The 12201-nt window shown below is 37.9% G+C and overlaps 2 protein-coding genes across 8 annotated transcripts in view; both read right to left on the bottom strand.

The window, feature by feature from the left end:
* LOC143468235 (myosin light chain kinase 2, skeletal/cardiac muscle-like) overlaps positions 1-5401 on the bottom strand; it is a 9066-nt gene extending 3665 nt beyond the window's left edge. The window contains exons 1-3 of the mRNA XM_076965305.1: positions 3328-5401; positions 1322-1430; positions 603-806 (exon numbers count right to left, since the gene is read on the bottom strand). Of these exons, the coding sequence (XP_076821420.1) occupies positions 603-806; positions 1322-1430; positions 3328-3340 (326 nt within the window). The 5' untranslated portion in view covers positions 3341-5401. The remainder of the gene's footprint in view (positions 1-602; positions 807-1321; positions 1431-3327) is intronic.
* Positions 1-12201, bottom strand: part of LOC143468232 (uncharacterized) — a 27018-nt gene extending 14817 nt beyond the window's left edge. For 3 of the 7 annotated variants that reach the window (XM_076965291.1, XM_076965289.1, XM_076965293.1), the window contains exons 1-17: positions 12067-12199; positions 11861-11953; positions 11436-11711; positions 10056-10291; positions 9324-9384; positions 9211-9250; positions 8906-9054; positions 8745-8808; positions 8298-8437; positions 7899-8036; positions 7634-7829; positions 7332-7496; positions 6653-7251; positions 6482-6565; positions 6225-6353; positions 5876-6072; positions 5432-5672 (exon numbers count right to left, since the gene is read on the bottom strand). In XM_076965291.1, the coding sequence (XP_076821406.1) occupies positions 5432-5672; positions 5876-6072; positions 6225-6353; positions 6482-6565; positions 6653-7251; positions 7332-7496; positions 7634-7829; positions 7899-8036; positions 8298-8437; positions 8745-8808; positions 8906-9054; positions 9211-9250; positions 9324-9384; positions 10056-10291; positions 11436-11559 (2563 nt within the window). In that variant the 5' untranslated portion in view covers positions 11560-11711; positions 11861-11953; positions 12067-12199. Of the gene's footprint in view, positions 1-5431; positions 5673-5875; positions 6073-6224; positions 6354-6481; positions 6566-6652; positions 7252-7331; positions 7497-7633; positions 7830-7898; positions 8037-8297; positions 8438-8744; positions 8809-8905; positions 9055-9210; positions 9251-9323; positions 9385-10055; positions 10292-11146; positions 11245-11435; positions 11712-11860; positions 11954-12066 lie in introns of those variants that run through there. The other 4 variants (XM_076965290.1, XM_076965294.1, XM_076965296.1 and 1 more) reach the window with 3 other exon arrangements.

Below are 12201 nucleotides of genomic sequence, written 5' to 3'. Positions count from 1 at the left end.
ATTAAGACTAAGATAACTCTGTTTTTGTAATTAACGGAAAGGAATAAGAATTTAAACGACAATGGCTCGTAAATTTACACATGATATTCCCACAAGGATTTCTAGCTAGGTATTTCCATCCAAAATTCATAGCTTAAAATTATCGTATTAAATTCAGCATATATGACAGAATATGTAGCAAATGCACAGTTGCAAAAATTCTTATACCTCCATAATTGTTTATATGCACAAGTTGTACCTTACAGCGCAAGCTGCCTCGTGCTGCATGCGTTCGCAGTTTCATACATTTCGCAGATCGAGCAGCGATAATGCCCTTTCTGGCACGCTTGCTATTCAATGGTTTTACGTTGAGTTCACCAAGGACGGCAAAGACTGGATTAAAATAGACTGCGTGAATAACGCAAGGGAAAGTGGCGTTTTGGTGTAAATATAGCGGCGCTTGGACAAATTTCAAACAAACTGAACGGGTCGGCGTGTGAACGCTGCAATATCAGAGAAGCTTTGATATCATAATATTGAGTTCATTCTGGGGGCCTTGTGTTGCTAAAACGGACTGAATCTAAACATAGCAAGCTTGGGAAACCCAGATCAAGTTGACTTACAATTCCAATACAAGAGTCACTTCGTTCTTTCCAAAGAAAGCGTCAAAAAGGTGCAGAAGCTTTGGGTGCTTCAGTTCGTTCATAACTTCTATCTCGAGCTCGAAGTCCTTTCGTTGACTTGGCCGGCGGCAGGCGCATTGCTTGGCCGCGAATTTTTTTCCCGTTGTCTTTTCTTCCACTAAATAAACTTTGCCGAAACGTCCACTGAAATATTAACGGTATATTGGGTAAATACAGTGCTACGTTGGTACACAGGGCCCATTATTTTTTGATACATTGATCGGCTAAATCGTCTTATATTGAAAGCACTTTCAAAGACGTATTGTTATGGATAATAAACGTATTTTTTATTGAGTAACATTTACAAAGCCGATTATTTTGCCTTTTGAATAAATTCGCGAAGATTAAAATGTATAATTTACAAGCGTACGTATTAGGCTACAACCTACAATAAAGTAATTGTTGGCAGTATCATTGGCAAAATACAATGTGCGCTAGGTCAGAGCCTTGGAATTACTTGGCACAAGTACAATACTGTATTATAAAACCTGTTAAGTCAATAATGACTTATCATATCGGGTGACTCCAAATCGGGCACATGTCACGTGCCTTTATACACTAACACGGGACAAACAATGTGTGTTCAATAAAAGGGCGGACCAATAAGCCATAGAATCCTTTAGCAAACAAGTACTAATGTGTATACACAAACCACATACTTGCCCAGTGGATCTTTTACAACATACAGGTCCTGGAGCATTTCTTTGGTTCGGAATGTCACCAGTTTATGGGGAAAAGTGTGCGGCCCCCCTACATCAGTCGATATGTCTGAGGAAATATAGATCGTAGGATCAGGTTAAAAATGAAATTTATGAAGTAAGTGCTATGCACTGTTTCTGCTTTTCAACCGTTTTCTATTGCTTAGCAAGGCTGCATTGCTTGCAAACTCATACCACACATTTTCATTGTGTATTCGACCGCACGTTTTTATTGAACGCATACTCAAGCCTGGCATTTTCTTTCGTAGAACTGATACTGAAACGTCACTTGCATTTTACAATCATCTTACAGTATGACTAAAAGCTTCTATATTTTCTGACTTGCATTACAGTTACAATTGTCAAGTAACGAAACATGCAAACGTTACACGATGCACATTGTGTAATTTCAGCACTTATAGCACCGGGCAATGCACAACATTTTGCAACTAGATATCTGTAAAGGAAGCTTTGCTAAGGCGTAAAGTTCAACTTTAATACAATAAATCTACTTGTCAGCCACCTGTCAATGACCTAATTGCATTTCTCTTCGAGTTGAACGTGTGACTAAGTGAAAAGCAATCATATTTTAAAGTCTCCCAACCATTTTCTTAACGCAGCAAGGAATTGAATTATTGGTAGATTGTTTAACTGTAAGATGTACTCTTTCAGCCAAAAGTAGGTGTGCTATCCTTACAACTGACCTCTTCGGCCAGAACGTCTTACCTATATAAATACATGATCTTACGTAACCAGTTTTGGGTTTTTGCGAAAGGAAGGTTTCTTAAAGTTGTCCTTGTACTAAGTTGTTCTAAACCATAACCTTTTTCTGCAACTACTGTACCTTGGTTTTGCCCACACAGCATTTGTCAAAAGCCCCACCAAGTCAATATTCAGTGACTGACGAAGTTTGAAGTAAAACAAACAGTTACAGTCGGGGGAAAATATACGAACAATGTGGCACGCGATCAGCGCAACCACTAACTAAATACGGAGTTTTTCTTACACGATGGGCATATTACTGGGGTCCGCAACCACCTTATTCCATTTCAAAGTCCTTATCTGAAAAACGTTAAGTAGCCTAGGACAGAGTCAAGTGTTGTGTAAATAAATCGTAGCTACCGAAGGAAACGAAACAGAAACACTATGTGTAATATGGTACCGTATAAAACCACAAGAAGGGATGTAAGATCTTTTTTACAAAAATAACACCAATCACAGGCACTTCAAGCAAAACAAACACAAAAAGATACGCTTTATTGGCTGTATCGAAATAGAATGAAATTATTTTAATGTAATCGCTTACAATTCTACGCTGATTTTTAGCGTAGTTTGTCTACAAAACGACCACTTCAGTAGTTTAATGTGGAATATAATAACAAACATATCCCACTAACAAATTTTGACAACGAAAAAACGTAAATATTGCGATCGCAATTTTTTGCTTTAATCTTCAAGTTTCCCATGTATCGCTGCGCAACCTGTTTAACGCATATTGACTTTATCAACTACGAAACACTGCGTTTTACAGTTTTCTGTTATAAATTCTACTGCACCTAGTCCTAAAGCGTCTGTAACATTATTCTTTCGGTTGAAAATTACATGCAAACATTGCTCAACGTTTGTCTTCTACGCTTGATGGAATATCACTGATATACATGAAACATACTTGCCATATAAGTATAATGATTCCCTGGGTATCGAGTTTCATACCATTAGTCGCATCTCTTCCCGCTAACTGTACTTTCTGTTTATCGAGTTTCTTACAATCGTCCATAATGGGTCTCGTAATGGAGTTGCACGTAAAGCGAATGCAGCTTTGCAAACGACTGCCACGTAAATGCAGGTAACTAATAAAAGATTGCAAGCTACTACTTCAAGCCTTATACATTTATAAACAGGATACTGTATAGTACAAGCTGAACGTTACAAAGTTTAACAAAAGTTACAATATCACAATAACATACCTGGCGTTGTCATGGTTTCAGCAAGCTTCTATTCTTTGGGGTCTAAGAAGAGATTTGTTCGTCGATTCAAACCCAATATCATTAACTTCCTTTAAATTATTCAATGTCTTTGAAATATCCGGAAAGTTATTTTAGTGCATAAACTTCCTCAATCGTTAACTATTGTGCTATGACATCATGCATCATAGTACACTTCTGTGCTTACTTCAAATGTTGAGAGAAACCAGCTATAACATTGCATTTAGGCTGTTTTTTACTAAATCAAACTTACTGTCAAACGATCTTTTTACTATTATTTCATACGAGACTTGCTACAATAGCTATACATTAACCGTAATACTTTCTCATGTAATACAGATTAAGGTATCAAATGAGCCATTAACTGCATATGGACGGAAATGATCCACTCTATAGGCGACACTATCGCCACAGTATCTATGCAAAGTTTGTAATCATAGGAACGTTCAACATAACGCAGTCTACGTAAAACACGCCGGCTAATATTCCTTATAGCGGTAGTCATTCTGGTTACTGAACCGTTGAGGTGGAATGTATGTTACAAGGTAACCTGCTTGTGGGAAGATTTGACGGATGTACTTTACGCAAGTAATTCTTGTATGTATAGGTGGGCGATAACGATTGGGTTATGTCCATACACTTTTCCCCTTTTCACACCCTTACGACTAGTGCGTACAACATAAAATACCGACGCTTTTGGGGTGACTACTCATTGGTAACCATAACACAAACTAACCGATTACAGCTATGCTGTCCTAACCTAATAAATCCTGGCAATGACATGTACGGTAAAAATAAAGATATTGAGCTTATGATAGATTCAAAAGCAATGATTAATGTAACCAGATAAAACTACTACCCTAAAACTGATCAACTGTCGAGCTTCCAAACAATACGGAAGCTCAGCACAGCAAAGTTCTTATAATTAAACCCAAACTGAACTGATTAAAACTGAACGCCTGCATAGCCCAGTATAGGTCTCCACGGGGTAAGTCGAATGACGTCACGCTCCACAAAATGCCAATGACGAAGTAAAGCCAGATGAAATCTCTTGGGAAACCCCGCAAACTAAACCGATGCGCATCCTGCACTTCCTTTGTGAATCTAACATTCACATCATCTGGGCACATACGAGAGAGGAAAGCAGCGACGTTTTATATTACTGCGAAATCATAATGAGTAGAAATACTGATCACAAACCTTTACCCGGATGTACCCAAAGTCTTTGAAGTTACAGAATTATTAGTAAGGGCTTGGCGACGTTTATTGCTGTATAGTTAGAATACCTGAGACCATGAAATTTACAGTTTAGTCCATAAAATAATACACTGGTCTCAGCAAATATTTACCTACTAAATGTTAAGGTTTGGTATTTAGTACTCCTTTCCATAATGTTGGCGGTGATTAGTGATATCATAAACATCTTTCTGAGCTATATGCGGCCTATACTTGAGATGTCAAAGCCTATATCTATAGATTATTGGTTAAAGGGGACACGTGTTTTATATGTAGAACAGAATAACATCACAACCGAAAAAAATTCAAAATGGCTTCATTAATTCCATCAAGGTTCTCGTATCTTTCCCATACTTAACTAAATATTGGTCTTATTCCATCCCTTGATGGTCTCATTCTAATATTTTTCTTTTCTTTCTATGTTGATCTTATTCTTTTAATTAAATTAATTTGGGTGCCCGTTAAAATGGCAGTATAAATTTTAGCAATAATATATAGCCTGTTATTTTTCACCGAAACATATTCGTTTCAAATAAGCTCAATGCGACACAGATAGATTATAAAAACAACTGCATTTTTTAACTACAGCATCGTTAAAATGATGACAAATTTTTATCATCAACAAAAGAATGACATCATCACCGGAAAAAGCTCAAAGTGGCCTGAATAATTTCATCAAAGCAATAAATTCTCGAAGCTTTTTAGTTTTAAACAAATAAACTGTTCGTTTTATCCCATCTAGTGATGGTCATATTCAAGAATGTTTGACTTTGTTCGGCGTTAATCTTATTCCTTTGACGAACATTATTTGGGCACTCGTTAAATTGTTACTGGAAATACATACTCTTACCGTTATCACCATCTAGCGGTTGCTTTCTAGGAACCACGGTTACGGTGGCTTGGCTTGTAGTTTCTCCAGCCACATTTTTTGCCACGCAAGTGTAGACACCACTGCCATTGGCTAAGATTTCATTGGTTACTTGATCCTGTCGAAGATGCATCCCGTTGTAGTACCACGTAATTTCCGGTTCCGGATTACCAGTAACTGATACATTTAATGCAGCCGGTTGCTCATCGAATATTGTCAAGTCCTTAAAAAGTAGAAAAGATTTGTCAATTTTAATTATAATAGTGACAGACAGAAAGAACTAATTCAATTTTGTGAGTTGATTTTAACAAAAACTTCAAAGCTAAAGGCGAATTTGAATTGGTTTTAAAAAAAAAAGCTAATTATTATGTGGAAATGTTCCTCGTTCTATATCTCGAACGCAATCAAAAAAGTAGAGCTATTTACCTGTAACTGAATCACGAAGTGAGGTCGCTGTTGCTTTGCAAGTGGCTTGTTAGGAGCATTTTTTCCTGTAGAGGATTCACCAATTTCAGTTGACATCTTGGAGGAAATTGGCTCAATCGCAACTTTTAAAGGTCGAACAGCGTTGACACTGTAAAATTCTTGGCCCGATCTTTGCGATGAATTAGAACAAATTTTTCCTGAAGACAATAGCGATATAGTTGCAGTACTTTGAATTAAGTAAGTCCAAGTTTTGAAGTCCGATCCTACAGCAAGATTTCATTTACAAAAGGTGCTCAATTGCGTTTAATTTCAAACGATTTTTCTATTGCGATAGTTTAACATATTTCACCTATTTCAAGGCTAGAAACAACAACGTTTTCTTTCTTGCTAAATTCTGTTAAAGTTTGAATTAGTTCATCTAACTTTTGAATCACTTTGCTCCCCTTCGTATCATGTCCAGGGAGATTTGTGAAATTTTCTGCAAACAAAGTCGTAAGTGTCTGATGAAATGAAACAATGGAACAAAACAAGGGTAATAATATTAAAATACATTGTGTCAATTACATTAATAAAGCAAGATATTATGACAAGGGACGTCCAATTTACCCGAGCTAGAATACAAAACAATTTTACAAATCTTCTTCAGAGAATGGGGTTGATAAAAACGAGATTTCTCTTTCGAAATTATTTCTATACACAAAAAATACGTGAATTAATTTCAGTTTTAACAAATCAGATTAAAAAAAAACAGTAATTCCTTGCGGAACATGACTATACCATGACATGTTGGCTCTTTGCGGCTAAATCTTTCAACGTCACAGGTCCCTAGGGGGTTCTTCAAGGTCGCAAGACAGTTACGTTCAGGGTCATTTGTGGATGCACGCATTGGAACATGATCACAACTTGCCATAGACAAAACAGAACTTGAATCTGTCATCAGATCTGAACAAGCTTCTTCAAATGCACGCAGACTTTCAGTTTCGGAAAAATCCCTGAGGCAATCCGCCATGTTTGAGCGTGTTGTTCCTGTTTCCTTGACGTTTGACTGCGTTTGGTCAAATGATGAGCAACCAGTATCCCTAATCATTGAAAGTTCGCTTATGTCACTGCAAAGACCCCCAGTTGCTGTAACATCTGAGTTTTTCGTATTTTGCCATTCCGATAAAGAGCATGTTTCCTCCTTTTCATTTTCAACAACACTTGCGACTTCATGTTGCAACAGTAATGTAGAACTTGGTGGAGTATTGGCCACTTCAGCTAGCTTTGCTGGTAACTTATTTAAGCCTTCATTGTGAGATTGCTGTATGTTTTCATAACAATCGGAAGCTCCCTCGTTTTCATTTTCCCGCAAAATAGGTTGAAAGGAGAGCATGTCACTGTCAAAAATGCTCAATTTGTACAAAACGTTGAGTAACAACCAACTAACGTAACGGAACAGATAATCGTGCCATGTTACCATAGAGCATTCTCGTCGTTCGATGCAGCCGCAGAGGTGTCATCCTGACTGCTTTGAAATAGTTTATCAAAATACTCGTTCTGTGACATGGCTCGCACTGCTCGCACAAGATCGCCACTGCCAACCGCCACGCCACTTGACCTACTGCTACTAGACGATAAGGATCTACAAAAATAGCTCAGTAGCTGTGACAATGTGCATTGTTTCTTGCATATTTATGTATGATATACAGCCTATATTTTTACAGCAATTAAGCAAAGTTATTTGAACTACGTCAAAAAAAATTTAACGTTCATTTATACCTGGAAAAAGATTTATTTCTCATCGACTGGAACCCAGAGATCTTCTTTAGTCGTTTGTCTGTACGAGGAGAAGGTGCAACATCGCTCGAAAATCTTAGAACGTTTTGGGAGCAATCATACTCCGGTGAATGGAGTCGTGATCTTTTCTTGGTGTCTACAATGAATCCAGGAGGAAGGGAATATATACCGGTGTCCTCTGCAAGTATACAAGGCTGTACATCAAGACTTCCAAATGAATTACATGTACAAAAAAATTATATTTCACCTGACGCATGTCTGACTTGTACGAGAGACATAGGGTAGGGAACGGAACCCCTCCGGAAATCTGACTCCGAACTTTCTCCTTGCTGGATCCATTGAACACGTTTGTTGAGATCTTCGTCACAGCTTGATCCAGATGTTTCTAGGAGGCATGTCATTAGTCGTCAACATACATTACAATTCCCTTTAACATTCACATTATACAGTTATCATGATGCTCACAGTTAGCAAAATGTTAATATTAAATCAAATATCAGAAAAATATATAGAGTTTTATAGATATATAGATTTTTAGTATATCGTTTAAATGACGATGTCTTGATACGTCGTACAAAACTGTACAATAAAGCTCTTAACAATACAAACCTCGAAACGCTTAACATTGATAAATGAGTTCAATTACCATTGCCGGGTTCATTTTCAAATACGCTCTCAACAGTTGACTGTGTAGAATTAGGAGATCGAATTCGATCAACAGGTGTCGAGCATAAACTGCGTTCTCCAAAAAGCAAAGCTTCAAAATTTTCGTCAGTTGTGCAAAAACTGTCAAATTCAACAAAAGACGGTGTTATAAACGCCAGTGCAGTAGAAGATGATTGTGATATTGCAAATAAACCTAGGAATATTAGCAGCAGTTTATGAATGTTTTGCGAAAGTATGCTAAGCAAGGATTCCAAGGTACAAGCAGTGAGTAGATATTAAAGTTCATTTTAAAGTAAATATAGATTAATAAATAATTAATGAATAATTTAACTAAAACAAAACTTTCGCAAGTTTCAATTTTCCCAGACAGGTGTTACTGTGAAACATTCCTAAATGGAATGGAGTTCAAGAACTTGTAGTTACTTACGGAAGATGATTATTCGACGATTCAGAGACATCTGCGTTATTCGAACCTCCGCATTCGCTCTTAACTGAAAATAATATAAGTGCCACGATCTTGTCCAACTTGAACTTTTCGTTTAAATAACATTTTACTAATGAAATTGCTTAAGCTTGCACTTTGGATACCTGAAAGTGTTTCGGTATGACAATTTCTCGGCATTGCAAATTGCACCGTGACATTTTCAATGCTTTTATCGTGGTGATGAGGTTCGCTCGTCATTGTGCTCTTGTCGACGTAATTAGTCTTGATTTCAATTATCTTTACAGTTTCTTCTCTAAATTGTCAACATAAGTGGACATTTTAAAAATAGACCGGCAGCTACAGACAAGATAGTGGAGTAGACGAGATCTAGACCGCATCGCCAAAGTGGCTGTGGCAACTGATTAAGCCATATGATATAGCTACTGCTGTACATGCAATGCATACTTACATTCGAACTTTAGTCAAATGATTTTGTGGAGCGGTGCTAACTGTTAAACAAAATCATCTTTTTTATGAACTGGTCAATATTAACAAACAGAAAATTTTTATAAGACATCTTGCCTTTTGAAGGAGAGAAAAATAGTCTTCCCGTCGAAATGGCCTCACCGACAGTGTTGGTTACCTAAAAGAGGCTCAATAATTTTGGTACATGTTAAGGTATAGTTAAATAATGCTTTGATCTGTATAGTCTTTCTTTTTTTCTTTCAATTTTTAATTTTATGTAAACTGGTAAGGCCAACTACAGCCTGCGCGCCATTACATTGCTATCGGCGTTATTAATTATTATTCGTATTGAAATGCAAACAACCCTTTGAACAGAATATATTGACGGCTGCACGGCTGTAGGTAACTCTATCTAGAATTCTAGATCATCACTGACAGACCTTGAATCAAAATGCATGTAAAAAATCGGAGTTAGTGACTGGAATAACTGGAAGTCAGTTTTAGCAGAAACTTTAAAAGCAAAACAAGTACTTTTATACAATGTAACGTCTTAACTCAGGCTGAGCGCGAGTAGCCCGAGTTGCCACGGCTGACAGCTGTTTTCTTGTATAACAAGTGATAACATCCTACTCAAACGTGAAACGAGGCAAGCGTTAATGTTTTCGGTTTTTAGGTGACACTGGACGTAGGCCAAGTTTTCTTATCTTAGCCGTAACCTACGCGTACCGCGCGTGCTGCAACTCTTGGGGTATCAACAGCAATGGTTTAATGATCAACTTCAGGAGAGCTGCCTGAACCTGCCTGACACGCAATGAACGCAGGTTCCTTATTCTATGTTTGACCACGTACCTTGCATGTATAACAACCTATGTCATTAGAAGTGACGTCATTTATCAACAATATCACGTGACCGCAGTTTTGGACAACAGCGTATTTTCCATTGTACTCGCATAAAGGCTCCGTTTCTTCTTCCTTGTACCACGTGATCTTCGGTTCCGGTTGGCCTGTCACATCACAACACAGGCGAGCTAATTGGCCATAATCACAGAAAGTGTCCTGAACGTGATTCATGAAATAAGGTGGCACTGCAAAAAGAAAGCGATAAAAATAGTCAATTTATAAAGTAATTTGCATCTCTAGTCTTTGCAAAACTGACAAAAAAAACAGTACAAGCAAGGGCTGTATGTATGCAATCCGCATACTCGCATAGCCTACAGTGTGAAGCGTGAAGTACATTGTGAAGGTATGAACAAACGATTTGTAAGTCTACAACAAAACCTGGTTACGTTAACCATTAGACTTCAAGCAACATAAAATTAAATCCCCACCATCGGTGTATGAGGTGGATCTTCCATTTGTGGTTTGATTCAAACGCATACTCCCTAGAGCAGGGGTTCTTAAAGTATGGGTCGCGACCCAAACATGGGTCGCGGAGGGTCAGAAAATGGGTCGCGACATAGTGACATAGGTGGGTCGCGACATAGGTTAATATAATATAATATAGGTCTATAGGACATTAAAATGGGTCGCGACATAGGTTTGGGTCGTGAGGTGATCATGAAACTCAGATTTGGGTCGCGCTCAAAAAAGTTTAAGAACCGCTGCCCTAGAGACATACTTGCAATAATGCCAAGAACACGTTTGATTCTATTTTTAACCTAATGTTTCGAAAGGCGTTGTCGTTGCCAAGATCAATATTCACTTGTTACATGATGTACAAAATTATTACCGAAATTTTTCAAATGTAAGTAAGCAATTTGTATGCTACTTTAAAACGAAAGTGTACCGATTCTGCAAACGTACCCTATATATACGTGTACACCTCAGCAGCAATACGCGTTTCTGTCTCGAAATAAAAAAATGAGTCGCCAATTCAGTTCCCTAATACCTTTGACGCTAGTTAAAAACAACATAAATTTTTCAAATGTCATGTCATTTACCTAATTGCTTATTATGCAAACGTAATGGGATTTCCAGCAGTGGCGTCATAACGTGCATTTAAGTACGCCCTTCACGCTAAATGTGCATCAATGATTTCCTACAGTAAAAAGCAAACCATGTTAAAAAACTTAATAGACTATTTCCGAAAGCTGGTTTAGGATGATCCGCACTGCACGAACGTGAGCAAGCATTGCATATAACAACTGCACGGAGTAATCACTGCACTATGCATTGTAATTAATCACAAGAATGATACTCAATAAACGCTTGACGGAAAATTGTACTAACCTGAGCATTTTTCTTTCTTTATTTTGTCAAGATAAAGGATGTGGATTACATGGCACAAATGATCGCAGTCGGTAAACAAATTGAGCGATTTTCGACGCGGAGGTTGGAAGCTAAACGACGTCATATTTCTATGTCAAATCAAGCTCAAGGAACTTCCGATGACTGAGTGATCTTGAACGCTGTATCAACTTGCATCAGTTGGCTTTTGCCAAACATTACGCGCCCTACCACAGGGATGTTTAAAGGATAAGCTGCTCCCTTTCCTGTCACATTTATCTGGTGAAGTATAAGCAAAAATAAATATGAAACCGGTCTAAATTGCATGGCCAAATATCCCAGCGGACTTGATGGTAATCGAGTGGAACACCATAACAAAGTTTGCGTCAACGTTGCTAACTGATTCTTTTAGTACACCACATGCTAACCTGATCTTAGCAAGTTTATACAATTAAACCCACTCCAGCATAAAACAGGTCAGACACTCTCAAAGTTCATGATCGTGATGATAGTTAGTACTTCTGCGAACACATTCTGTATTATTGTACACCAGCATAGTAAACATGTTATACACTGGTCAGACCACAAAACGTTTTACACATCATCGTATTGTTTTTTGCACCAAGCCAATTACCTTCTCCAGCTCTAAGCTCGATATCTCACTTGGCTGTCTCTCCACCCAGCATGCCTGCTGATAGCATAATCTATCGCGGGGAGAACTGCACATTCCACGCGCTGCCTTTCAAACTGTTATCAAGCTTCGCTTCCA

This window comes from Clavelina lepadiformis, chromosome 8 (genome assembly GCF_947623445.1).
Source record: "Clavelina lepadiformis chromosome 8, kaClaLepa1.1, whole genome shotgun sequence".
In the NCBI taxonomy this organism is placed as follows: Eukaryota; Metazoa; Chordata; class Ascidiacea; order Aplousobranchia; family Clavelinidae; genus Clavelina; species Clavelina lepadiformis.
This window is presented reverse-complemented; position numbering and strand designations above follow the sequence as displayed.